General features: G+C 45.6%; 1 protein-coding gene across 1 annotated transcript in view; it reads right to left on the reverse strand.

Annotated features, from left to right (window-relative positions):
- LOC126094963 (acetylcholine receptor subunit alpha-L1) overlaps positions 1–25,552 on the reverse strand; it is a 713,068-nt gene that overhangs the window by 208,477 nt on the left and 479,039 nt on the right. Inside the window, exon 3 of the mRNA XM_049909618.1 lies at positions 9,788–9,897. Coding sequence (XP_049765575.1) covers positions 9,788–9,897 — 110 coding nt within the window. The remainder of the gene's footprint in view (positions 1–9,787; positions 9,898–25,552) is intronic.

Consider the following 25,552-nt stretch of genomic DNA (forward strand, 5'->3'; position numbering starts at 1 on the left):
TGGTACGGAAACAACTGGTTCTGCCGTAGCACTCTCCATACAGCGACGTGGTCAATGTTATCTTGTACAGCAGCAACTTCTCTGACGCTGACATTAGGGTTATCGTCCACTGCACGAAGAATTGCCTCGTCCATTGCAGGTGTCCTCGTCGTTCTAGGTCTTCCCCAGTCGCGAGTCATAGGCTGGAATATTCCGTGCTCCCTAAGACGCCGATCAATTACTTCGAACGTCTTCCTGTCGGGACACCTTCGTTCTGGAAATCTGTCTCGATACAAACGAACAGCGCCACGGCTATTGCCCCGTGCTAATCCATACATCAAATGGGCATCTGCCAACCATCGCATTTGTAAACATTGTTGCACTGACTGCAAAACCACGTTCGTGATGAACACTAACCTGTTGATGCTACGTACTGATGTGCTTGATGCTATTACTGTAGAGCAATGAGTCGCATGTCAACACATGCACCGAAGTCAACATTACCTGCCTTCAATTGGGCCAACTGGCGGTGAATCGAGGAAGTACAGTACATACTGACGAAACAAAAATGAGCTCTAACATGGAAATTAAGCGTTTCCGGACACATGTCCACACAACATCTTTTCTTTATTTGTGTGTGAGGAATGTTTCCTGAAAATTTGGCCGTACCTTTTTGTATATATATACAGGGTGGTCAATCTGAAGTTTCAGATGAGATTATCTCGAAAACTATTCATCGGGTAAGAACAGTGGGTAAGACAAGTTCGTAAGCTCAAAGGGGGACATCAAATGATACTACACATGATCCCCAGCCAATGCCGCCTTGGGTGAGGTGGGGGGCAACATGTCAGTCTTAAATGGAAACCCCCATTTTTTATTGCAGATTCGGATTCTCCATAAAAAAAGTAATCAAGTTTTGTCTGAAACATTTTTGAGACCATTGACGATGGCGCTGAAATCGAGAGACATTAAAGTTGGGGAAGAACTCCTATTTATTTAGAATGATCCGAGAAGGACGCATCAAATCGATACAAAATGTGCACAAATTCTTTCATTACGCCAAATTAAGCTATTTTGTTACAAAATGTGTTCACAGTTTTTGATGATGGGAGGTGGAATGGTATTAAAATCTCGTTAGGGAACTCTTCAGAATTGCATTACTCACCCGACTGTAGCGCTACCGTGGCCAAACTGCGAAATATGGCTCAGTATAAAGGTCGGTGTAATGCGATCAGACGTCACTTCACTTTCATATTGTGAACCGTAAACATCAACTGACGAAAGTAAATTATTCTTTTGCAAAACACGGCTCACTATCCTCCTACAGAAATTGTTGATATGATGTTAATTTTAGGAGACTGCCATAATAGTTACGCTGCAGCTGTGCAGTTGTATGCGGATCGTTTCCCAAACAGACGGCATCCAAGCGAAAACATTATTCGAATTTGCGCTCAACGAGCTCCAAATGGATACATGCACCGTCCACCTCGTCATCACGAATACAGTGAAAATGACGCTCATACCCTTACCGTTCTCGCCTGTGTTCAACTGGATACCGAAATTAGTAGTCCTGCCATTCAGAGACAAACTGGAATTCCGAACTCAACTGTTTTGAGGATTTTGAAGGCACATAAATGATCATGCATATCATATCACACAGCCACAGGTATTAACGGCGAAAGCTATACAAATACGCGTGCATTTGTGTGAATGGGCCTTGGAAATGATAAGAGGTGACAATGATTTTTTTAGATACATTATGTTCACCGATGAAGCCACATTCAAAAACAATGGCGAATTAAATCGTCATGATTGTCATTATTGGTCCCCTGTCTATCTACACTGGCACAGACCCGTTGACAACCAACACAAATAATCGTTAATGGTCTGGTGTGGAATTTTAAACGGTTGCTTGATAGGACCGTATTTTTTTGACCGAAATGGTACTGGATAATCTTATTTACAACTTCTCCGCGATGATTTGTTAGAGCTAATGGAAGATGTTGATTTAGAAACTAGGCAACGAATGTGGTTCCAACAGGACGGAGCAGCTCCCCATTATGCTAAAAATGTGCGGAAGGTTTTTAATTTACGGTACACTGGTCGGTGGACAGGACGCGGCTTAACAATTCAGTGGCCTCCACGTTCACCAGACCTAACATCTCCTGATTTTCTCTTGTGGGTTAAAAATTAAATTGTTTACGAAAGACAGCCCACAACCCCAAACGATATGGAGCAACGTATTCGAAAAGCGTGTGCAGCCATACCACGGGATGTGTTGCTCAAAACTGTGGACAACTTTTCCAGACGATTGACTTCGTGTATTGAACAATTTCTTCATGGCTACTTTCATCAATTAAGCACCCCAAATTGAGAGAGGCAAGGGGGGACACACTAATGAAGCACCCAAACATGTGAGATGCAAGGGGACTCACACTAGTGAAGCATCCCATGGGAGCATCATTCTACTACGTCCATGTAGTTGTTCCCGGGTAACGCTAAAAGTAGGATACAGTACATTTTGTACAAAAATATCTTACTTTGGTGTAACGATAGAATTGGTGCACTTTTTTTAACGATTTGATGCGACTTTCTCGGATAATTCGAAATAAAGCAGTGTTCTTCCCGAATTTTAATGTTTCTCGATTTCAGCGCCATCTGTCAATGGTTTAAATATTGTTTCATACAAAACTTAATTACTTTTTTATGGAGAATCCGAATCTGCAATATAAAATCGGTGTTTCCATTTAAGATTTAAAAGTTGCCCCTGCCCCACTACTTTTACCGATGTATAGTGTTAGAGATAATCTCATTCGAAATTTCAGATGGGCCGCCCTGTATATATATATCGAGGAGGCATATACGCTGCTGAATTTGAGATATAAAGTATTCCCCAACATAGGGTTTGAACGTCTCCTGACAGTTGTTCAGAGACTGGCTCACACCAACGTGGATTTCTTCAGGGGAATCAACAATAGATCAAATCTTCACCGTAAAGCAAATTTGAGAAAAGACGGTTTAATTTGGGCCACACGTCTCACCACTTTCTCCACTACAAATCAGCATATGGTGACATAGACAGAGAGAAACTTTACCATGCTGTGACTGTACTAGGAATTCCCGGAATCCTTTTAAGGCTTGTGAAAATGCCAACGAAGCAGGTACAGATTATCAGAAGAACTGTAGGCATGTATTCTAACCCAACAGATATGCGAGATGGTGTAACGCAACGAGGGGCACTGGGGTGTGCCCTTTCTAACGTTTCCTTGGCCAGCGTCGTCAGAGATGCAGACCAGCTGAGCTAGGGAACAACCTTTAATAATCAGTGCAACTACTCGACTATGCCGATGACACAGATGAAGTTGCAAGAATCCGGAAGGAACTGGAAGAGAAATTCATGACATCTAAGCAGGCCAGTAGCAATATGGTACTAAAGATTACCCAACTGGATAGAAATTATATAATAATTCTGTAAAACTTTGCCACTCTTGGGGGTTTTGCGTTCTTCTAAATTTGGCATGATTTTTTCGTTGCTTCTGCAACACTGTTCTGAGTTCTTTTGTATACCATGTGGGATCACCATCATCTCTTATTAGTTTATTTGGTATGTATCTCTTAACTGGCGTCGATACTATTTCTTTGAATGTAAACCATCTGGTCTACACTCACATAATCGGGTTGGAAGGAGTAAAGACTGTGTCTTAGGAAGGCGTCAAGAGAGTTTTTATGTGCTTATTTAAATAGATGTATTTTGCGTTTATTTTTCGAGGTTTCTGATGTCACGGTATCTATTCTCTTGACAACAACCTCGGGGTTGCTAACACCTGTATCCATCATGATGCCCCCTATTTCCTCGGATTACTTGTTGCAAAGAGATGAAGTACGTTTTCGCAACCATTTACCCTTAGAGTAAGCTCCTGAACTAACTGTTCAAAATAATTTTCTAAGAAAACATTCAAATCGATTTCGGACGACTGACATTAAACATATATTTTAGCAAACATACCGAGGGTAGATTGAAGTCACCGCCAACTGTCATTGAATGATTGGGGTTCAAATGGTTCAAATGGCTCTGAGCACTATGGGACTTAACATCTGTGGTCATCAGTCCCCTAGAACTTAGAACTACTTAAACCTAGCTAACCTAAGGACATCACACACATCCATGGCCGAGGCAGGATTCGAACCTGCGACCTTAGCGGTCACGCGGTTCCAGACTGAAGCGCCTTTAACCGCACGGCCACGCCCTCCGGCGAATGATTGGGGTATCTCTTTGAAACGAGACAAGTGTTCTTTGAAGTACTCAACAATTGTATCATCTAAGTCGAGGGTCGCTAGGAGGAACCAATAATTAATTTACTCCTGTTGTCAACCTATACCCACAGGAACTATCTACTTCAGTTTCACTGCATGGTGAACTCCTTATGACAGCAATGAACACTCCACCACCAACTGTATTTAATCCATCCTTCCCGAATACGGTTTGGTCCTGTGTAAAAATTTCGTCTGAACTTATTCCCAACTTTACCCAGTTTTCCGTATCTATAACGACTTGAGCTTCAGTGCTTTCTATCAGTGCTTGGAGCTCTGGTACTTTTTCTACACATCCGTGACAATCTACGACTACAATACCAATTGTTTCTAGGTTTAACTCCCTGTGTTTCTCCTGCACCCTCTTAGACTGACGCCCTGTCTATAGTTTCTAGAGACCTTCTAATTACCGCCCAGTTCCCTCCACACAGCCACTGCTACATATGTAGCTGCTTCCCGTAGACTCCTGTCTATCAAGCAGCACCTGGTAACCTATCACTCCATGGAGGAAATATAGGAATCTGCAGCTGCCGGCCGGAGTGGCCGTGCGGTTCTAGGCTCTGCAGTCTGGAACCGAGTGACCGCTACGGTCGCAGGTTCGATTCCTGCCTCAGGCATGGATGTGTGTGATGTCCTTAGGTTAGTTAGGTTTAACTAGTTCGAAGTCCTAGGCGACTGATGACCTCAGAAGTTAAGTCGCATACTACTCAGAGCCATTTTGAATCTGCAGCTAACGTGGTCTAGAAACGTCTGAGCTTCTGATTCAGACCCTCCACTCGGATCTGCACCAAAGGACCACAAGCAGTTGTATCAAAAATGCTGCATATGGAGAGCTCAGCCTTCATCTCTCAAGCCAGACTGGCGGTCTTCGCTAATTACTCCAGTTGCACAAAACAAGAGAGAATCTCTTCTGATCCAAAGACACACACCGTCAGTGCCGCCACGGGCCCTCATCTGCAGATGGCTGCACCATGTGCTCTTCATAGCATCTGGTAACTCCTCCCGGTCTGCACACAGAGTGTACACTGGTTCCCTTCCCCTCCTTGGCAGCCACATCACGAAACGGAACCATTACATTCGTAATGCTGGACCTCCAAACTAACTGTAATGCCTAGACCTTATGGGCCGAGAGGACTCCTCTGGAACAGGGCGAGTGACTGCATCTGGCTCATGGACTCTGATAGCCACAAACTTTGCCCCAAACCTGTTCGTCAGACGAAGTCTGGGTGGCCAGGGGGAGGGGGTGGAGTGGCAGGGAGCGCCTCCGATCGGCCTCGCAGAAAGTCTTTCGCTGCCTTGGAGAGGCCTTCCACGCGACCACAGTTGAGGGATCAACTTCATTGTGGGAAGTACCTGGCGTGGTAACGTCCGGTCCCCCAACATGACGCCAATTGGTAACAGCTCCAAATTGCGTAACCAAGGCCTACACTACCGGGACCTGTGTGGTAAGTGTCACCAACTCAGCTCGCATCTGAATACAGCGCCCAATCTCTGTTTCCGTACCAAAATAAGGAAACCAGTGCACTACACGGTTATAAGAATGGAAGACTGTGCCTAGCAACCACACGGACACGCAAGGAATTAAAGAACTAAACTAGTATCCACAAAAATAACTGAAAATGAATCGCCCTGTTTGAAGCTCGTGAATATAGGTCGTAATCGAACGGTGTAGTCACCGTTATCTGTAACAGGAACACACTGTGTTGTCTCAATGTTGGTCTAACCGACGCTTAAGTTGCATGAAATATTTTTCTCACGCAGTATAAAGAGGTACTGGTTGCTGTATTCTTCAGATAACACAAGTATTATCGAAAGGTACACCATTATCTCTGGACAATGGAACCAGCTGACTAAAACACAAAGTGTCCATACTTAAAAATCCAGTTTCAAAACGCTATAGAAAGAGAACTACTGCCCAGAATGGCGCCAAATTTGAACAACATATTTTTGACGCTGGGGGAAACAACATGGAAGGAAGAAATGGAAATTTTAGCTGTTGATTGTACCTGTAAGAGACTTAACGTAAACGGAGTCAGCTACAAATGACAGATGAATCTCAATACGACAGCTGTGGTTTTTAATTGCACATTACACCATTTTACTGTTCAATGTAAATGAGTTCACACGTTCGGCAGTCAACACTAGTGACGCTGCGAGTTTGGTAAGCCCATCTACCATGGCAACATCGTAACACATCGGATGGGAAGAATACTATTTCAATTGTCCTGAGGCCAAAAATCGCATAAAAAGCAAAATGACATTCGTTTTTAATTGCCCTGTGGCCTACTGCCTGATAAGCAAAGTGAAATAGGCTTCTAATAGTCATAAAAATGACGCAAGACCTGTTCAGTACTCTGACCATCGGTTTCAGGTACCAGCTGAAATCGAGAATCAGCATATTCCACAATAGATCGGAGTGTGTCATGTGTCACGTTCAGTATGGGTTGCGTAATGCGAGCCTTCAATACAGCTATGTTCGTAACTGGAGTACTGAACACAACATCTTTCAGATAATCCACAGCCAGAAAGCACACGGTTTAAGATCAGGCGATGTGAACGGCAAGACTGTAGGGCCATGATGGCCGATAGTTCTAGCACTTCCGAAATGCCTATGCAGCAGCAGTTTCATCTGTTGTGCAATGTGCGGAGAAGCGCCATCTGGCACACATCCACATTACTGAACTGCTGGAATGACGTTGGTTCGCAAAAGAATCTCATAGCGGTCGCAGTAATAGTAGAGGCAACAGGTGCGCCCTCTGGCCGGTCAGCAGGAAGCATCTCATGAACATGGGTGGTTTTGTACGTATAATAATGCAGGATGTTCCGGAGGATTTTATGCGCCGAGTTCCCAGGCAAGTCCAACGTTCGGGCAATTCCGCGTGCTCAGCATTTCTGCCCACCACCGCTCGACCCCTCCTGCAGTTGTGTGGCCACATCTTCTGCAGACGTTGGGTCAGCTACATCGAAGAGCCAAAGAAACTGGTACGCCTGCCTAACATCGTGTAGGGCCACCGCGAGCAAGCAGAAGTGCCGCAACACGACGTGGCATGGGTTTAACTATTGTCTGAAGTAGTGCTGGAGGGAACTGACACGTCCCGGGTTCGATTCCCGGCGGGGTCAGGGATTTTCTCCGCCTCGTTATGACTGGGTGTTGTGTGATGTCCTTAGGTTCGTTAGGTTTAGGTAGTTCTAAGTTCTAGGGGACTGATGACCATAGATGTTAAGTCCCATAGTGCTCAGAGCCATTTGAACCGTTTTTTTGGAACTGACACCGTGAATGCTGCAGGGCTGTCCACAGATCCGAAAGAATACTACAAGGTGGACATCTCTTATGAACAGCACGTTGCAAGGCAACCCAGATATGCTCAATAGTGTTCATGTCTGGGGAGTTTGGTGGCCAGCGGAGCTGTTTAAAAGCAGAAAATTGTTCCTGAAGCCACTCCGTAGAAATGCTGGACGTGTGGGATGTCGTGGTGTCTTGTTGGAATTGCCCAAGTCCGTCGGAATGCACAAGGTCATAAATGGATGCAGGTGACCAGACAGAGTGCTTACGTACGTGTCACCTATCAGAGTCGTATCTAGACGTATCAGGGGCCTCATACCTCTCCAATTGCACACTCACCACACCATTATAGAGCCTCCACCACCTTGAACAGTCCTTTGCTGACATGCAGGGTCCATGGGTTCATGAAATTGTCTCCATACCTGGACGCGTCTATCTGTTCGATACGATCTGAAACGAGACTTGTCTGATCAGGCAACATATTTCCACCCATCAAAAGTCGTATGTCAGCGTTGACGGGCCCAGACGACGCGTAAATCTTTGTGTCGTGCAGTCATCAACAGAACATGAGTGGGCCTTCGGCTCCGAAAGCCCATATCGATGATGTTTAATTGACTAGTTCGCATGCTGACACTTGCTGATGTCCCAGCGTTGAAATCTGCAGCAATTTGTGGAAGGGTTGCACTTCCGTCACGTTGAACGATTCTCTTCAGTCGTCGTTGGTCCCGTTCTTGTAGGATCTTTTTCCGGCCGCAACTATGTCCGCGATTTCATGTTTCATCAGATTCCTGATATTCGTGGTACACTCGACAGATGGTCATACTGGAAAATCCCCACTTCATCGCTGCTTCGGAGAGTCTGTGTCCCATCGCTCGCGTGCCGAGCATAACACATTCAAACTCACTTAACTCTTGACAGTCTCGCATTTGAGCAACTTTTGTACCCCGCCTGGAAGGTGGCGAGTGGGTCTGCTCCTGTAAACTGAAGGGTAGGCCGAATGTAGGAAATGAGTAGGAGGAGGAAAAGGTGAAATGCTTCGGTATCGCGTATGGGTTATAGCTCTTATACTTAACTTTGCGTACAGACGAGCACGTAGGTGCGAAGCCGTTCATCAATCAACTCTAACAGCGGCTAGAATTTACAAAGGCAAAACCTGTAGTGGCTCGCCCACTATGAAACAGAAACAATGTTGCTTGGTCGTGTACTCGAAATCAAATGGGCTGAATCTGGAAAGGCGCTCTTAGAGCTGCACAGCGCCGACTAGAGGCCGCTGTCCCCGGTGTCTGTCGTAGTGCCAACCTACGAACTTGCACCTACGCCGTGGCATCGTAGCTATCGATAACACAGCAACAGTAACCGATCTAATAGCTGCGCCAGACACATGTTGTTTACGTATCTCTACAAATGAATATGCATTCCGAGACCAGTTTCTTTGGCACTTCAGAGTACATTCCTTCCTCTACCACACTACACTTCGAAGGAACCTGTATTTTAGAATTTTTTAATAATTTTCTCCAGACCTTAACCAGACGCTGGACCAAAACCTTACTTCTTATCCTTGCCAGGAAATTCTGCAAGGCTATTTGCGCACTCACCATTCCCGTAAAACAGCTCCACCATCAGCGCGCGATCCTATTTTGGAGCCAGTCATACTGGACGTCTCGGTTCTAAACTGGCGAACAGCAGTGAACCGCGCGTCTGTTGGTGTGCGTATTCTGACGTCTACATCCGTCAGCCACTCGTCAGATTTTTGTTACATGACATTTCTCCCTGCGGTAGTAACAGGCTGTTCCAATGTGATGTAATTTTGAGCTCTTTCAACAGCGTTATGAAACTGGAACTTTAATTATGGACACACTGTAGAAGGAAACAGTGCTAAGCTGTCAGATCAGTGAGCGTCCGCCCCGATAGCTGAGTGGTCAGCGTGACGGATTTCCGTCCTACCGGCCCAGGTTCGATTCCCTGCTGGGTCGGGGATTTTCTCCGCTCAGGGACTGGGTGTTGTGTTGTCTTCATCGTCATTTCATCCCTATCCGGTACGCAGGTCGCCTAATGTGTTGTGGAATGAAAAAAAGACCTGCACCAAGGCAGCCGGACTTGCCCCGTATGCGACCTCCCGGCCAATGGTGCCAAACTCTCATTTCTAATTCAGATCAGTGCGCAGGGCGGATCGCTAGCAGAGAGGCAGGTGCGAGCAGATCACTGAACACTTACTTGTTGTACAGGACGATGTCGGGCAGCCAGATGTGCTCCGAAGGAACGTACAGCTCCGTCACGCCACCGTACTCCGCCGGGTCCCACCGGAACTTGTGGTCCTGCCATTCCTGCAAAGAGGAAACACGTACATTACCGCGAGCAGGCGGTCTTCACAGCTACCATCACTAAGGAAATACTTTTACCTTTGAGGTGTGGTGAAGGACAGGAAGGCTACATTCTGAAGGACAATACGAATGTGTAATGCACTACTTAAACCTAACTAGCCTAAGGACGTCACACACATCCATGCCCGACGCAGGATTCGAACCTGCGACCGTAGTGGTCGCGCGGTTCCAGACTGTAGCGCCTAGAACCGCCAGGCCACCCCGGCCGGTTTACCGTTTCCAGAAACTCATTCAAGATTAATGTACATTGTGGATAGTGCATCCTCAGATTGAGTAGTTTACAAATGGGAGGTTAAATAACAATATGTGGTGAGTCTCTTGCTGATGAATCAGATGAAAGGTTACCCAATACTGTATCAACATACGTAATCACAGACAAAACACACAACTGATTATACAAAATTCGCGATTAAAAGTGTAGAAATTTTTATCATCAGATGCGTGAGCACATTACATTTTACAAGGTAACATAGAATAAGGAGCCAAAACGTTGTGACCACGATCCCCGCGACGCTGGGTGCCATCTGCTGACTTTCCGGGCAAGTGACTTGATGAAGAAAGTATAAGTGGTGTCGTACGAAGAGCGAGGTGTCACAGCAAAGTTGGTATCTCGCAACGCAAACACAAAAAAAAGACAGTCGCTGCAAACCGCATCGACGAATGAGCGACACCGGCGTAACTACCCCCCGAAACGTTTCGCTATGCGGCCGCAACCGATGTTCTACTTACGGCCGAACACAGCACAGCTCTGCCCAACCTGAGATCATTGACTAAGACGACAGAATCGTCCTCTAGTAAGCGAGCTGTGTGATCAATTTATTAGGCAGAACTGTAAGTGAAAGTTGTTACATGTAGTCTGAATGTGAAATTTGTATTCTCGTCCGTATAGAGTGATACGCTATTGTTGGGACACAGCCGGCCGGAGTGGTCGTGCGGTTCTAGGCGCTACAGTATGGAACGGCGAGACCGCTACGGTCGCTGGTTCGAATCCTGCCTCGTACATGGATGTGTGTGATGTCCTTAGGTTCGATAGGTTTAAGTAGTTCTAGGGGACTGATGGCCTCAGAAGTTGAGTCTCATAGTGCTCAGAGCCATTTGAACATTTTTTGTTGTTGGGACACAGTTGTAAATACCCATGACATTCTTGTGGAATTGGATTGTACAAAGTTAAATAATTCTTCTTGTCTATGTTGTAATAAAGTGAACTAATACTTGGTCTGTTGTAGTATCCACTCGGTGTCCTCCCGGATTAAGTAAAGAACCCACCGTTGTACAACAGCACATAAACTCAGCAGAGACGAATGGACGGCCGTTATACTGGCGGTGCTAGCCTTAATGATAAGCTGAAAAGAGAAAGATGCAAAGAAAAACTGATACATATTTCTGGACCAAGTACGACCTGACAAGCAGAGTTTGGAATCATTCCAATGATTCTACGTGGTGGAAATAGGGAAATCCATAGACATAAACGAGTAATTGGTAAATTTTTATGGTCCGGGTCCTGCATATCGGAAAGGGCGAAGCTGGTCGTTTGTTCGCCAGCTAACGTCGAGATAATCGATGGAAAGTAGTTCGAGGACGGTAGCACGACGTGAATTCGAAAGGTGTTGGATCTCCACTGCTCATCCCTGCTCCGTAAAGTAGGAGAGCCAGCGATCAATAGCAGATGAGACGTAACAGACGACAGAGAAGACTGGTGGCGCAAGTACGAGGGGCAGTCAAATGAAAACCGAACACCCGCATTCATGGCTGTTTTGACTTTAACGCGTGTCGTAGTTTCTGTGCATTGATTATCGTTCTACTATCGATGAAATGGACAAGCAAAGAACCCTCCAATCGAAGAAGGTCATTATGACCACACTGGAATTTGTGTGAACAACTTTGGGCTTCTTTAGCGAAGGAGATGTGCTACTATTGGCATTGCGTTAGCCCTCGGGTTGCCGGAGTGTTATCACACAGAATCATCCCGTCGCACGGTAACGCCCTCCCTTGCACTGTAAGTCGGACGAAGGCTACGCTTCATTGATTTGCTTGTTAAACGCTGCATCGTCATCCGTTGGTTAGCCGATTCGTTGATTTGGAGGAGGGGACCAAACTACGAGATCATCGGTCCCCTTTCAATGGAACCATCCCGATATTTGCCTGAAGCACGTACAGCCCTCGTCTTTCACCGTGTGATTTACACATCTCTGTCGACCTTAAGATAGGCATGAGTGGACGTTGGTTTCAGTCGGACGACGAAATGCAAGAGTGCGTGCAGTTGTGGATCCGTCAGCAGATGACCGCGATGTACCAAACAGGAATTAATCGTTTCGTCTCCCAGTGGGATAAATGTCTTATTGCCTGTGGTAATTGCTTTTGAATGGAACCATTCTATGGTCCTTTTGTTGCGGGTCACAGATCGGCGAAGGCAGAATCATACCTTAGGGACAATTATTTGTGCTTCCAAAAAGGCGTGTTAGTAATTAAAGGCACAGTAATAGCTATGGACTACACGAACATTATTAAAGAGCACACACGTCCCTTCGCGGTTGATGTCTTCCTCGACAGTGATGGGATCCTCCAGCAGGGAATTGTCCGTGTCAGAAGGCCAGCATGATAGTGTTGATGTTGATATCCTTGCCACAAATACGTCAGGTCTGTATACAATGGAAGACATCTGGGACGTAATCTGGCACCAAATCCGCCCTTACGAACCACGGGCACAGAATTTACGGAATCTGTGGTAGCTGTGTGTAGGAAAACAAATCGGTCAATATGGTTCACTTTGTATCCACGGGCACATCCAAACACGACAGCCTGAATATACCAAACTGTTACATATCTAAGTCGACTCCTCTTATTGCACCGATTCCATACAACCGAATGGCCTACAGTGACCCATTCACTTCTATGACTTATGTCAGACACAGAAGGTGAGATGACATCCTGGTACCAGACCTACACCAGCTGCAGGTCTCCAAAGTCACCAATCAACTCATTCAAGGGTTGTCAGTCATGTATGCTTTTCTGGTGGTCTAGTATACTACGCAAGCAAGGAGGCTTTATTTAAATGTGAAGTTGAATCTACCTTTGACTCGAGCCTAATCACAAGCAAAGAAGATCAAGTTTTGGGTCTTAAAAAGATTTGAATTTTGTACTGAAACAGGATTCTCAGGCACTTACATCTAAATTCTGATTCATGCAGAGTCACGATGTTTTCTTGTAGTCAACACTCTTCTGTGTCCGCTGCTGAATCAGTATCTTCCTTTCTGAATTACGAGGCCTCCTGCTGCCATTCTGTGCTCTCTCTTTCCAAGCTTTTATCCTGACTTGTGGGGTCTGCTGTTATGGTTAACCAGATTTAGCGCGTTAATTTTTAGGGGGTGGCCGCATGCCCTTCATGTCGCCAACCCATACCCCCCCGGGACAGAATGTGTGTACCCCATCTGCATCTAGTCTGCGTCTAGTGTAATCCATGCTATAGTGCAAACGTGTTTCAGATGTCTGCGAGTCGTGTAACTGAGGCGGAACGTGGGGACCAGCCCAGTATTCAACTAGTGGGATGTGGAAAACCGCCTAAAAACTACATCCTGGCTGGCCAGCACAGTAGCCCTCATTGTTAGTCCGCTGGGAAGATGCTATCCTGGGCCGGCGAGCCTACCCGAGTCTAGGAAGCAGCGTGTTAGCGCTCTTGGCTGCCCTGGCAGGCCGCTGAATTTCTGCGCTATTCAGATAGATTTTTCAGTCAATTCTTGCATTCTTCAAGTTGTAATTAACCGTAACCCTTTGTAGACATTATTAGGCCCTCGCGATGTCTTTTTCGTACAAAACGACACAACATCTGAAACGTATGACTGCTTTCATCCCCAAATACCAGTACAGATTTTCCGCTCACCACCTAGATATCGATTCTCTCTCTCGAGACCCTCTGGATTCAAAACCTATCCCTGACCAGTTTTTGTTTGGACAAATACAATTGTTGTACAACTGACTGCTTCAAGATTTCGGATTTAGTTACCCATGAAACAGGTCAAGATCTGATACTGTGGAAATACCTTGCTGAGTAACAAAATATCTCTGTCAACACAAGACTCACTTCCTCATGAAATCATTGCTCTCTCAAGCAAGAAATGGTTCTGCTTTCCTTGTACTGCGAGTATGGTCGATTAGTAGCGCCTCGTACACTACGTCGCTGAATCTTCTATGTATTGCAGCAGTTTTCACTCTGCAGTTGCTAGCATAACAACGTTGACTCGCTGTGATTTATAAGGACCAGACATTGATTCACATCTCAAACAGTTCGTTCATCCCTGATTAGCTGGCAACTGCAGACACACGGGATCCGTGAAAGTTTTTACTTTGGCCCGTAACTGCTGAAATAGTGCTTGGTCACTGCACACAACGATAACTTGTCACAATGAAGGAATAACCTAGAAATGCAGCTGGTTGTACGAGAGTTCTTCGGATAGTAAGGTCCGATGGGGTGCGACATGGAAACCACAGTGAAAATCCGGTGAAGCTTTGCACAGATATGTTGGGCAGTGTCTCTATTATGACCGTCGATCGCGTCACGTCGCTCTTTTCAGTTCTGAGCGCACGGTGAGCGCTTAAAGATGTTTAGAACAATAGTGTCTCCCTCCAAGTACACTACTGGTTATTATAATTGCTACACCAAGAAGAAATGCAGATGAAAATCGGGTATTCATTGGACAAATATATTATACTAGGACATGTGATTACATTTTCACTCAATTTGGGTGCATAGATCCTGATAAATCAGTACCCAGAACAACCACCTCTGGCCGTAATAACGGCCTTCATACGCCTGGGCATTGAGTCAAAAAGAGCTTGGATGGCGTGTACAGGTACAGCTGCCCATGCAGCTTCAACACGATACCACAGTTCATCAAGAGTAGTGACTGGCGTATTTTGAGGAGCCAGTTGCTCGGCCACCATTGACCAGACGTTTTAATTGGTAAGAGATCTGGAGAATGTACTGGCCAAGGCAGCAGTCTACCATTTTCTGTATCCAGAAAGGCCCGTACAGGACCTGCTGAAATGTAGGGTTTCGCAAGGATCGAATGAAGGGTAGGGCCTCGGGTCGTAACATATCTGAAATGTAACGTCCACTGTTCAAAGTGCCGTCAATGCGAACAAGAGGTGACGGAGACGTGTAACCAATGGCAACCCATAACAACACGCCGGGTGGTACGCCAGTATGGCGATCACGAATACACGCTTCCAATGTGCATTCACCGCGATGTCGCCAAACACGGATGCGACCAACATGATGCTGTAAACAGAACCTGGATTTATCCGAAGAAATGACGTTTTTCCATTCGTACACCCAGGTTGAATACACCATCGAAGGCGCTACTGTCTGTGATGCAGCGTCAAGGGTAACGGCAGCCACGGTCTCTGATCTGATAGCCCATGCTGCTGCGAACGGCGTCGAACTGTTCGTGCAGATGGTTGTTGTCTTACAAACGTCCCCATCTGATGACTCAGAGATCGAGACGTGGCTGTACGATCCGTTATAGACATGCGGATAAGATGCCTGTCATCTCGACTGCTTGTGATACGAGGCCGTTGGGATCCAGCACGGCGTTCCGTATTACCCTCCTGAACCCACCGATTCCATATTCTGCAAACAGTCTTTGTATCTCGACCAACGCGAGCAGCAATGTCGCGATACGATAAACGGCAATCGCGATAGGCTACAATCCGACCTTTATCAATGACGGAAACAAGATGGTGCGCATTTCTCCTCCTTACACGAGGCATCACAACAACGTTTCACCAGGCAACGCCGGTCAGCTGCTGTTTGTGTATGAGAAATCAGTTGGAAACATTGCTCATGTCAGCACGTTGTAAGTGTCGCCACCGGCGCCAGCCTTGTGTGAATGCTCTGAAAATCTAATCCTTTGCGTATCACAGCATCTTCTTGCTGCCGGTTGAATTTCGCGTCTGTAGCACGTCATCGTCGTGGTGTAGCAATTTTAATGGAGAGTAGTGTGCTTGACTTACTGTGCTTAAACTTTAACGTAAGTTCATACCTTTTATTGAGAAGGTTATAATAACATTATAAATCACTAATTTCCGTCAATAACTGCATAAAATACCGCAACTCACTTTTTTGTTGCTTCTGGAAAGAGGGTAGATATAGAATCTGTAATGGTGCACTGTGGCTGGAGAACTGTTGTAGCCATTTAGTAATGTAGAGAGCTCCATGTTCCAGTAACAGGTGTCCGCCGTGATGTGATTAAATACATTGCTTATGTGAACAGGCGTATTAGGCAACAGGACGTCATGTAATTCATGAGCATTGAATTGACCGTAGTTGATATTCATGAAAGACTAAATAAATTTTTGGGGAGGCGTCGGTGTATAGCAGGGTTGGACTCTGTGTTTACTGCTGTGCAAAGCGACAGAGCGAATGTCATTGGCCTATCAAAACTGAAGAATCCAACCCACCAGAGCAGTGAATGAATTAAAGATCCAGCACATGGAATGTAATTCGCCCGTTGTTTCCGCAAGCCCTCCGTCGCTAGGGGCAAGAAGATTGTTATTACTGAATAAGTTGTATGAGTGTACCGTAGCTACCATATCGGCAGAGTCACGTAACTGAAGCACACATTATAATACCTGAGACATTTATTTATTTATAGTTACAAGCAGTACATCGACACTGTGTGTGTGTGTGTGTGTGTGTGTGTGTGTGTGTGTGTGTGTGTGTATGCGATGCGAGCCTAAACCAGATGTCCAGCGTCTTTCATTATTTACAGAAGATGAAGTTCGCGTTCGGATGGTGTGCCAGAGGTTAGCGTTACGCATAAAATGTAATGGCAATACTAATTTCAGCATTGGCATGTAGTTTGTTTATGGTCTCAGTGAATAAACTGGGATTACTGACATGAGGTCTTGACGATATGTCAAGTAATTTAGTGATGAACATTGCGTCCAGCATCATTCATCAATTCCTGGTCTGGGTAACTGGTCACTTGGAATGACCTGTCACCTTGAACTAGATTTTCTGTACTGACAGTCACATTTGTTGGCTAATTAGAATAGAAAGGCTACAAAATAGTAGCGACCAACTTGTTGCACCAGGTCGGAATAGTAACCGAAGAGCTTGAAAGACGTGCACTGCATTCACCATTCAGTGCTCGCATTTCATATTTCTAATCCCAGCATTCTCGTATTCGGTAAAATAATAATTCAGGTAATATTAATCATTTCTATGGGTTGCCTGATTTATTTGACGATTTTTACAGTTTGTCTCACACTGACCTGTGAGAGAAGCTTGGCGCCAGGAATTTTCTTTATTTATGGGCGAGGGCAGCAGTCTTCCTAGCAGCCATGATGGCTTCCCGTTTCCCATCCCTTTTCCGATCGCCAGGGTAGCACGTGGTGTTGTTTGAAAGTTCAGTAGTGGCCAAAGTTTCTCCTGTTCTCATTTCCTCAACCTGCCTTACCGACCTTGTAACCGCCGCTATTTCTGCTCGATTTTAACGTCGCGAGGTCGCCTCCCTGTGAAATTCCGGCGCTATGATTGGCCAGTTCAGGTGCGCGCCCGATTTTCGCCGGTAGGCGCCAACCGCCCTCCGCGGGTGGATGGTGGACAAAGGGGCAGTAGGGCAGTTCTAGTGTGACCTTGCCGGAGACCGGAGGTGCTGCTTCCAGGAGATGAAGTTCGGTAAGCATGAGCGCCGACGTGCACTGTAGATTCGCGCCCTGCGGCCCAGAGGGAACCTGATAGGTCAATTTGAATAGTTTCGCGTCTTGCGGGTTTTATTGCTTTAGTACGGGAGGCTACCTAACGATTCACGCAAGTAGCAACTTTCTTAGTCTTTGGCTGACTCATGGTGGTGGTCTTTGCATGCCTGCAACCTCTTCCTTTAGTAAATTGGACCCTATTTGATAATACAGCGATCGTTCCAAAAATTTCTTTTCTCCTGCTATCGTAACCTGTTATGAACGTACGTTGTGGCAGGCTACTGAACTCTGTATTATTGTTCGATTCTCAACTGTTTAATAAATGAGTCCGTTAATCTTACATGCTCTATTTCATTACGTGAAATCACCCCTAGTGTAACAGAATAATGCAGAACTATAACGGTTGCTGTAAGGTCGTGCAGGTCTCGCGTCATTGACGATAGTATAAAGATTCAATATCGCGCGCCTGGCACGACCATTGCACGCATGGCACCGATAACAGTAATGATCAATTTCAGTTATTCCCCATTGATAAACGGGGAAGTGTGCACGGCTCAGTGTGAGTACGTGAGCACTAAATCCACTTGATGTGGTGGAAGTAGTGGCCTCTGTTTTACCTTGCTGGTTTAGACAAAATATTAAAAATCACAGCCCCTACAGCAAGGAGTAGTAACCTGTAAAATAAAAACGAGCCACCGCTTTTGAGCTCTCAGGAGCGTTTCCGTAGATATGACACAAAAAAACATCTTCAGGAGTCTTTTGCAGTGATGAAAGTACGATCTGTTGTGTATGACTTCGTTCACAACGGTAAGGAGAGGTGGGCTACAGAGTGGTGCGGCAACTGCCGTCGTAGGAAAGCTGGATAGGAGCACAAATGTTTTGCAGGTAATTAACACAACAAACAGATTTACTTCATTACATTTCTCCTACTGAATGTCCGCCCCCGGTAGCTGAATGGTTGCCGGCACGGTAGCTCAGCGTGTTTGGCCAGAGAGCCGATTGGCCTCTGTAATAAAAAAACTGAGTGGAAGGATCAACCACTGAACTTGAACAGGATGTCTTGCGACGTCCGCAACGACCAAACACAACGATCAACAACGAATAAAATGAAAAAAAAAGAAAAAACAGAAAAAAATGGTTAGCGTGACGGATTGTCAATCCTCTGGGCCCGGGTTCGATTCTCGGCTGGGTCGGGTTATTTTCTCCGCCCAGGGACTGGGTGTTGTGCTGTCCCCATCGTCATCCTATCATCCTCATCGACTGCAGGTGGCCGAAGTGGCGTCACATTGAAAGACCGGCACCCGGCGAACGGTCTGCCCGACGGGGTGCCCTAGCCATACGCTTAAATAAATGAATCATAGTGAATGAAGACGTAGGGTCTGATGACCTTAGCAGTTAAGTCCCATAAGATTTCACACACACAGGGACAGTGAATGAAGACGCATTACAAACATTACACCAAGAAACAGAGTCCAGCTATCTCATTAATAAACAAGGTTGAGGCACGAACGAAGGTGTCGCAGCGCAGTAGCTCCAAGCGCATGTGTGGCCAAGCTGCAGCCGCTGGCCATTCTATATGTAGACGGCAGAGGTCGCTCCTGGTACCAAGTCTTCAGAGTGTGACCCAGCGGGAGTGCTCCACTGGGTCCGCCGGATCCAGCACGACCACTATTGGCGTCCACGGTCTAAATACCCTACCACAACAAAGGTCAAAATTTAATAATCATTGCGGTGTTGCTCACGCTGCTTAATACTGCATTTTCGGGCAACAACATAGTTATTATGTGGCAGGTGCCATTAGAGCACAGTTCATAAAGTCATTTCATGTAATAATGAATAAACTAGGCACTCATCTTTTCGTGTTTCCCACGCTGGTCTCGTAAAATCATGGCTCAATCGTCGAAAATCTAGGTGGTGATGATTCCAACCTCGGTTTCGTTCGGCTATATTCAAAAGTTTTGTAGATGCGCTTCACAAACCATTCTTGAAGATTAAACCTTTCAAAGTTAGCACAATGGTGATGAAAAAAAAAATCAGCACTCCGAATTTAAGTTACACTTCCATTTCATTGCTTTTGTTGCAATATCACGTAACACACAAAACATGACTTCACAATACAAAACATACTTGAAAACATCTTCCTCACTGTTAAAGTTCACATTTTATAAGCTGACTACAATATGCGTCTTTCCAACATGACATCCAAGACCTGACTTTCTAAAGGCCCGACTCCCTAACAACTAACGAATAACCGCTTACGCACCCAAAAATCAGAGTTACAAGTACGTCAAAGATCATAGTGACAAAAGAAAGAGTACACACAAGAATAATATCATTGCAATACAAACATATCGATGAACCAAAGTACTTCTACATTAATGAAATCAAATCTGAATGCTGTCTCAGAAATATGTCAACTACTTTACAGAAACACATTAGAATATTGCTAGTATCGAGAGGTTGAGTTGAGGTGCCGTAATGGTTACGTAATTCAAGTACCATTACAACGGGAACTTGCAATTCCGTTGCTCTGACACCCTTGGGGTAGTATCGATACGGGATATCATGTGGTCACTGACTAATGAAGTGGCAAAACATTGTGTTCTATCACACTATTGCACCAGAAACAATAAGTACCGTAAAATATCTCTGAGTAACCGTCCAGAGCGACCTAATGTGAAATGACGTCATAAGACGAACAGTAGCAAAATCAGATGCCAGGCTGAAAACCTCAGAAAACATAAAAGGAAACTTAACCCATCTACAAAAGTAGTGGATTCTTAAACGCTTGAGTACTGTTCATCATTCTGGTACCTTTAGATCCAGCGAAGAGGTGAATGTTGTCACAGAATTGTTTATTAACAGCGAGAGCTCTGAAGAATTGCTAAACCCCAGTGGCAGTTGCTGCAAGAGAGTCGCGTGTCACAGGTCACGGTAGTGAGCTGCGAAGAATTGATTGTAATGATGTAGTACCGACTGTTGATCGTGTTGCCACCTGTTTGGACTGTAGGTGGGAGGCAGAAAACATCTTCCGACATTGTCCTAAATGCTTTCTCAGAAAACTATTTCGAGCAGTTAGTCCACGAACCCACGCGAATTGTAAATGGTTGCGAAAACACATTTGACCTCTTAGCCAGAAACAATCCAGAGCTAATAAGGAGCATCATGACTGATACAGGGATTAGTGATCACAAGGTCGTTGTAGCTAGGCTCAATACCGTTCCTTCAAAATCTACCAGAAACAAAGGCAAAATAATTTTATTTAAAAAAGCGGATAAAGTGTCATTAGAAGCCTTCATAAGAGACAATCTCCATTCCTTCCGAACTGACTATGCACATGTAGACGAGATGTAGCTCAAATTCTAAGATATAGTAGCAACAGCAATTGAGAGATTCATACCTTATAAATTGGTAAGAGATGGAACTGATCCCCCATGGTACACAAAACATCTCCGAACGCTGTTGCAGAGGCAACGGGAAAAGCATGCGAAGTTCAGAAGAACGCGAAATCCCGAAGATTGGCTAAAATTTACAGACGCGCGAAATTTGGCACGGACTTCAATGAGAGATGCCTTTAATAGGTTCCACAACGAAACATTGTCTCCAAATTTGATAGAAAATCCGAAGAAATTCTGGTCGTATGTAAAGTACCAAAGCGGCAAGATACCTTCGCTGCGCAGTGCCGATGGTACTGTTACCGACGACTGTGCCGCTAAAACGGAGTTATTGAACGCAGTTTTCCGAAATTCCTTCACCAGGGAAGACGAATGGAATATTCCAGAATTTGAAACACGAACAGCTACTAGCATGAGTTCCTTAGAAGTAGATACCTTAGGGGTTGCGAAGCAACTCAAATCGCTTGATACGGGCAAGTCTTCAGGTCCAGATTGTATACCGATTAGGTTACTTTCAGATATTGAGTAAAATTGAAGTGATATCAGGTGTTCCCCAGGGAAGCGTCCTGGGACCTCTACTGTTCCTGAACTAAATAAATGACCTGGGTGACAATCTGAGCAGTTCTCTTAGGTTGTTGACAGATGATGCTGTAATTATCCGTCTAGTAAGGTCATCCGAAGACCAGTATCAGTTGCAAAGCGATTTAGAAAAGATTGCTGTATGGTGTGGCAGGTGGCAGCTGACGCTATATAATGGAAAGTGTGAGGTGATCCACATGAGTTCCAAAAGAAATCCGTTGGAATTCGATTACTCGATAAATACTACAATTCTCAAGGCTGTCAATTCAACTAAGTACCTGGGTGTTAAAATTACGAACAACTTCAGTTGGAAAGACCACATAGATAATATTGTGGGGAAGCCGAGCCAAAGGTTGCGTTTCAGTGGCAGGACACTTAGAAGATGCAACGAGTCCACTAAAGAGACAGCTTACACTACACTCGTTCGTCCTCTGTTAGAATATTTCTGCGCGGAGCGGGATCCTTAGCAGGTGGGATTGACGGAGGACATCGAAAGGGTGCAAAGAAGGGCAGCTCGTTTGGTATTATCACTTAATAGGGGAGAGAGTGTGGCAGATATGATACGCGAGTCGGGATGGAAGTCATTAAAGCAAAGACGTTTTTCGTCGCGGCGAGATCTATTTACGAAATTTCAGTCACCAACTTTCTCCTCCGAATGCGAAAATATTTTGTTGAGCCCATCCTACATAGGTAGGAATGACCATCAAAATAAAATAAGAGAAATCAGATCTCGAACAGAAAGGTGTAGATGTTTGTTTTTCCCGTGCGCTGTTCGGGTGTGGAGTGGTAGAGAGATGGTATGATTGTGGTTTGATGAACCCTCTGCCAAGCACTTAAATGTGAATTGCAGAGTAATCATGTAGATGTAGATGTAGGTATAAATTCAGCTGATCTTAACAATGCGAGTTGTTGAAGACGAGACACAAAACAGGTGAGTAAGTCAGTGCAAAGAATTTCACACTATGACTTAGTTGCCGAATAAAACTAAAATACACCACAGTTATTAACATATATCGACCAAAGATAATTACTAAGGAATCAGGACACTGAACGTAACGTCAGCAGCTCGTGGTCTAGTGGCGACAGTGTCGCCTTGCGCGTCGAGCGAGCAGGTCGTAGTTAACTTCCGCCTGTGCCGCAGCGCCGCTTGTGTCGAAGCAACTCAGTCTTGTTGGTGTATCGGCCGGAGTCACGTCGTAGTTGCGTAGTGGAGTTTGTTGTCGTTTTCCCCTTGGTGGCGGTATTTTCTGCCCGCGCCATGGTATCTGTCGAGTCTCCTAAATCTGTTGCTCGTCGAGCTACTGTTAGTTTCAGCTTGGCTCCTTAGAAATTCACGATTGGTTGGCTGATGTTATCCGTGTTATACCCGATCAGGCAGATACTGCTTACTTTGATTCTGATTTGTATGCATTCTTTGTGAAGTTTTATGATCCTGTTCAAGTAGGACGACTTCTCTCCCGGGTTGGTTCTAAAATGTTGTTAACACATCACGATGGTTCCGTTAGTGCAAAAACTGGTTCAAATCGCTCTGAGCACTATGAGACCTAACATCTGAGGTCATCAGTCCCCTTGGAACTTTATAAACCTAACTAACCTAAGGAAATGACGCACATGCATGAACGAGGCAGGATTCGAACCTGCTACCGTGGCGGTCACGCGGTTCCAGGCTGAAGCGCCTATAACCGCTCGGCCACATCGGCCGGCGTTCCGTTAGTCATGTCCTCCTTGGAAATGCGGCACTCGAGTATACTCCGGTTAGAATTTATAACCTTCCTCCTGAAGTCGACGATTCGTTTCTTAAAACAGCGTTGCTTCCGTTTAGAATCATACGGCATATTCGATGGGAACGCTGGTCAGCACAACTTCGCTTCCAGTGTTATAATGGTATCCGGACTGTGGACATGTGCGTTAAAGAGAATATTCCTACCCACTTAACTGTTTGTGGTTACCGAATCCATGTTACCTACGCAAGCCTAAGAGGAATATGTTTTGACTGTAACGAAACCGGTCATCTCAGATCTGATTGTCGGCGCCGTACTACAGTTCAGACGTCTTATCAAAAACGTCTTCCTTTAACGTTAGTAGAAATAGTATCTTCGCAGTCAGCTGCCAGACAGTCTCCAGCTTTAAGCGATGTAGGGGCAACATTACCCCCTACTCCTCGCGAAATTCCACCGTTACCGGCGCGTGCCAGTGCCCCCTCTGTCCATGAGAGGACGACGGCTCCTGCAGCGCAAGTGAAACGCCGGCGGACTGAGGACGGTACAGATTTCGAGGACGCCCCACTCCAGTCTCGTTCTTCTGATACGGCGTTGACAGAGGGTGTACTTTCTGGAAGTAATGAGTTGTCTAATGATGTTAATTGTGATTCCAGTATTACAGAGAGGATGTAGCTCCTTCTGTTGATGTTGAAATGTACGTTGAATCTGTTGTGGGTTGACAGGAGAGCCAACACCGGGTACTAGAGGAAGCCGAAAGGCACGCGTTTTAGCTCACGCAGGCTGGCGTGAGGTCTGGAACAGGACAAGGAAATTAGATTTTAGAAAAACTGACGTAGCTGGTGGAATACTTAACTTTAATCCATTAATGATGAGCGTAGCTCTTGACTGTACATGATTCAGTATCAATAGTAACTGGTAATGGCGCCTTGCTATGTCGTAGCAAATGACGTAGCTGAAGGCTATGCTAACTATCGTCTCGGCAAATGAGAGCGTATTTTGTCAATGAACCATCGCTAGCAAAGTCGGTTGTACAACTGGGCCGAGTGCTAGGAAGTCTCTCTAGACCTGCCGTGTGGCGGCGCTCGACCTGCAATCACTGATAGTGGCGACACGCGGGTCCCACGTATACTAGCGGACCGCGGCCGATTTAAAGGCTACCACCTAACAAGTGTGGTGTCTGGCGGTGACACCACAGAATCTGCGCCCCCCACTTCACCCGTCGACGTTGCGGTTTCCGTGAGTTCCGATGTTCCCGCAGAGACGTCGCTGCTGGTCAGTCTTTCCAGTGTTCCAGTGCAGCGCCACCCCTCCTCTACGCTGAGACGTTCGAGCAACAGGTTTGTACGGGTTCTCTTCCTGAAGATCACGAGATGCCGGCACTGCAATACCTGTCTCTTCTGTACCTGAGTTGTGCTCCTCGATTTCCGATGAGGGCAGTGGCGATGGCTCCTCTGTCCTAATTGGAACTTGACGCACCCCCAACCCCTCCACATCAAGAGTGTATATTTTCACGGAGTTGTGTGAAACAGCGCTTTCAACCTGTCCGTGCCGCGGCGTGTCGTAAAAAGAAAAAGAGGATTCTTCGTCGTCCTACGGGGAGGATTAGAATTATACCTTCTTTCCACCGCCTCCGGACGTTGAAGAGACAAGGAGGTGATGAGTGCATTTTACTTAGTGTTGTTTCATTGACCTTACATGTGCCAACGGTTGCAGGCATATACATTTCTAACCCTCAATGTTAATATGATACGTTGCCAATTACGGCTTGCTGCGTCACGCCGGTTTATTTACGATTCCCAAGTTGATATCGTCTGTTTACAAGAGGTATTATTTGATATGTTTTGTCTTCCTGGATACTCTACTTTTCAATGTCGCGCCTGAAAATTCTACCGGTATGGCTTTGCTTTATCGAGATGGAATTCTGCTGACGGACTTCGAAACGCTAGATGGTGGTCGCGGTATACGCTGTAGTTTTTATGACCTCACCATAATTTTTCTTTACGCTCCGTCTGGATCCGGTCGTTCGACCGATCGCGTGCGGTTTTATATGGAAGAAGTTGTTTGTTTACTCCGACGGAAGCCGCGCAAGGTTTTCTTAGGGGGCTATTTTAACTGCGTCTTACGCCGTCTAGATCAGACCCCCAATTATACATTTTGTCGTGAACTTAATGATATGGTTTCATCCTTGCATCTCTGTGATGCTTG

The sequence above is a fragment of the Schistocerca cancellata genome, chromosome 8, assembly GCF_023864275.1.
Source record: "Schistocerca cancellata isolate TAMUIC-IGC-003103 chromosome 8, iqSchCanc2.1, whole genome shotgun sequence".
NCBI classification, from domain to species: Eukaryota; Metazoa; Arthropoda; class Insecta; order Orthoptera; family Acrididae; genus Schistocerca; species Schistocerca cancellata.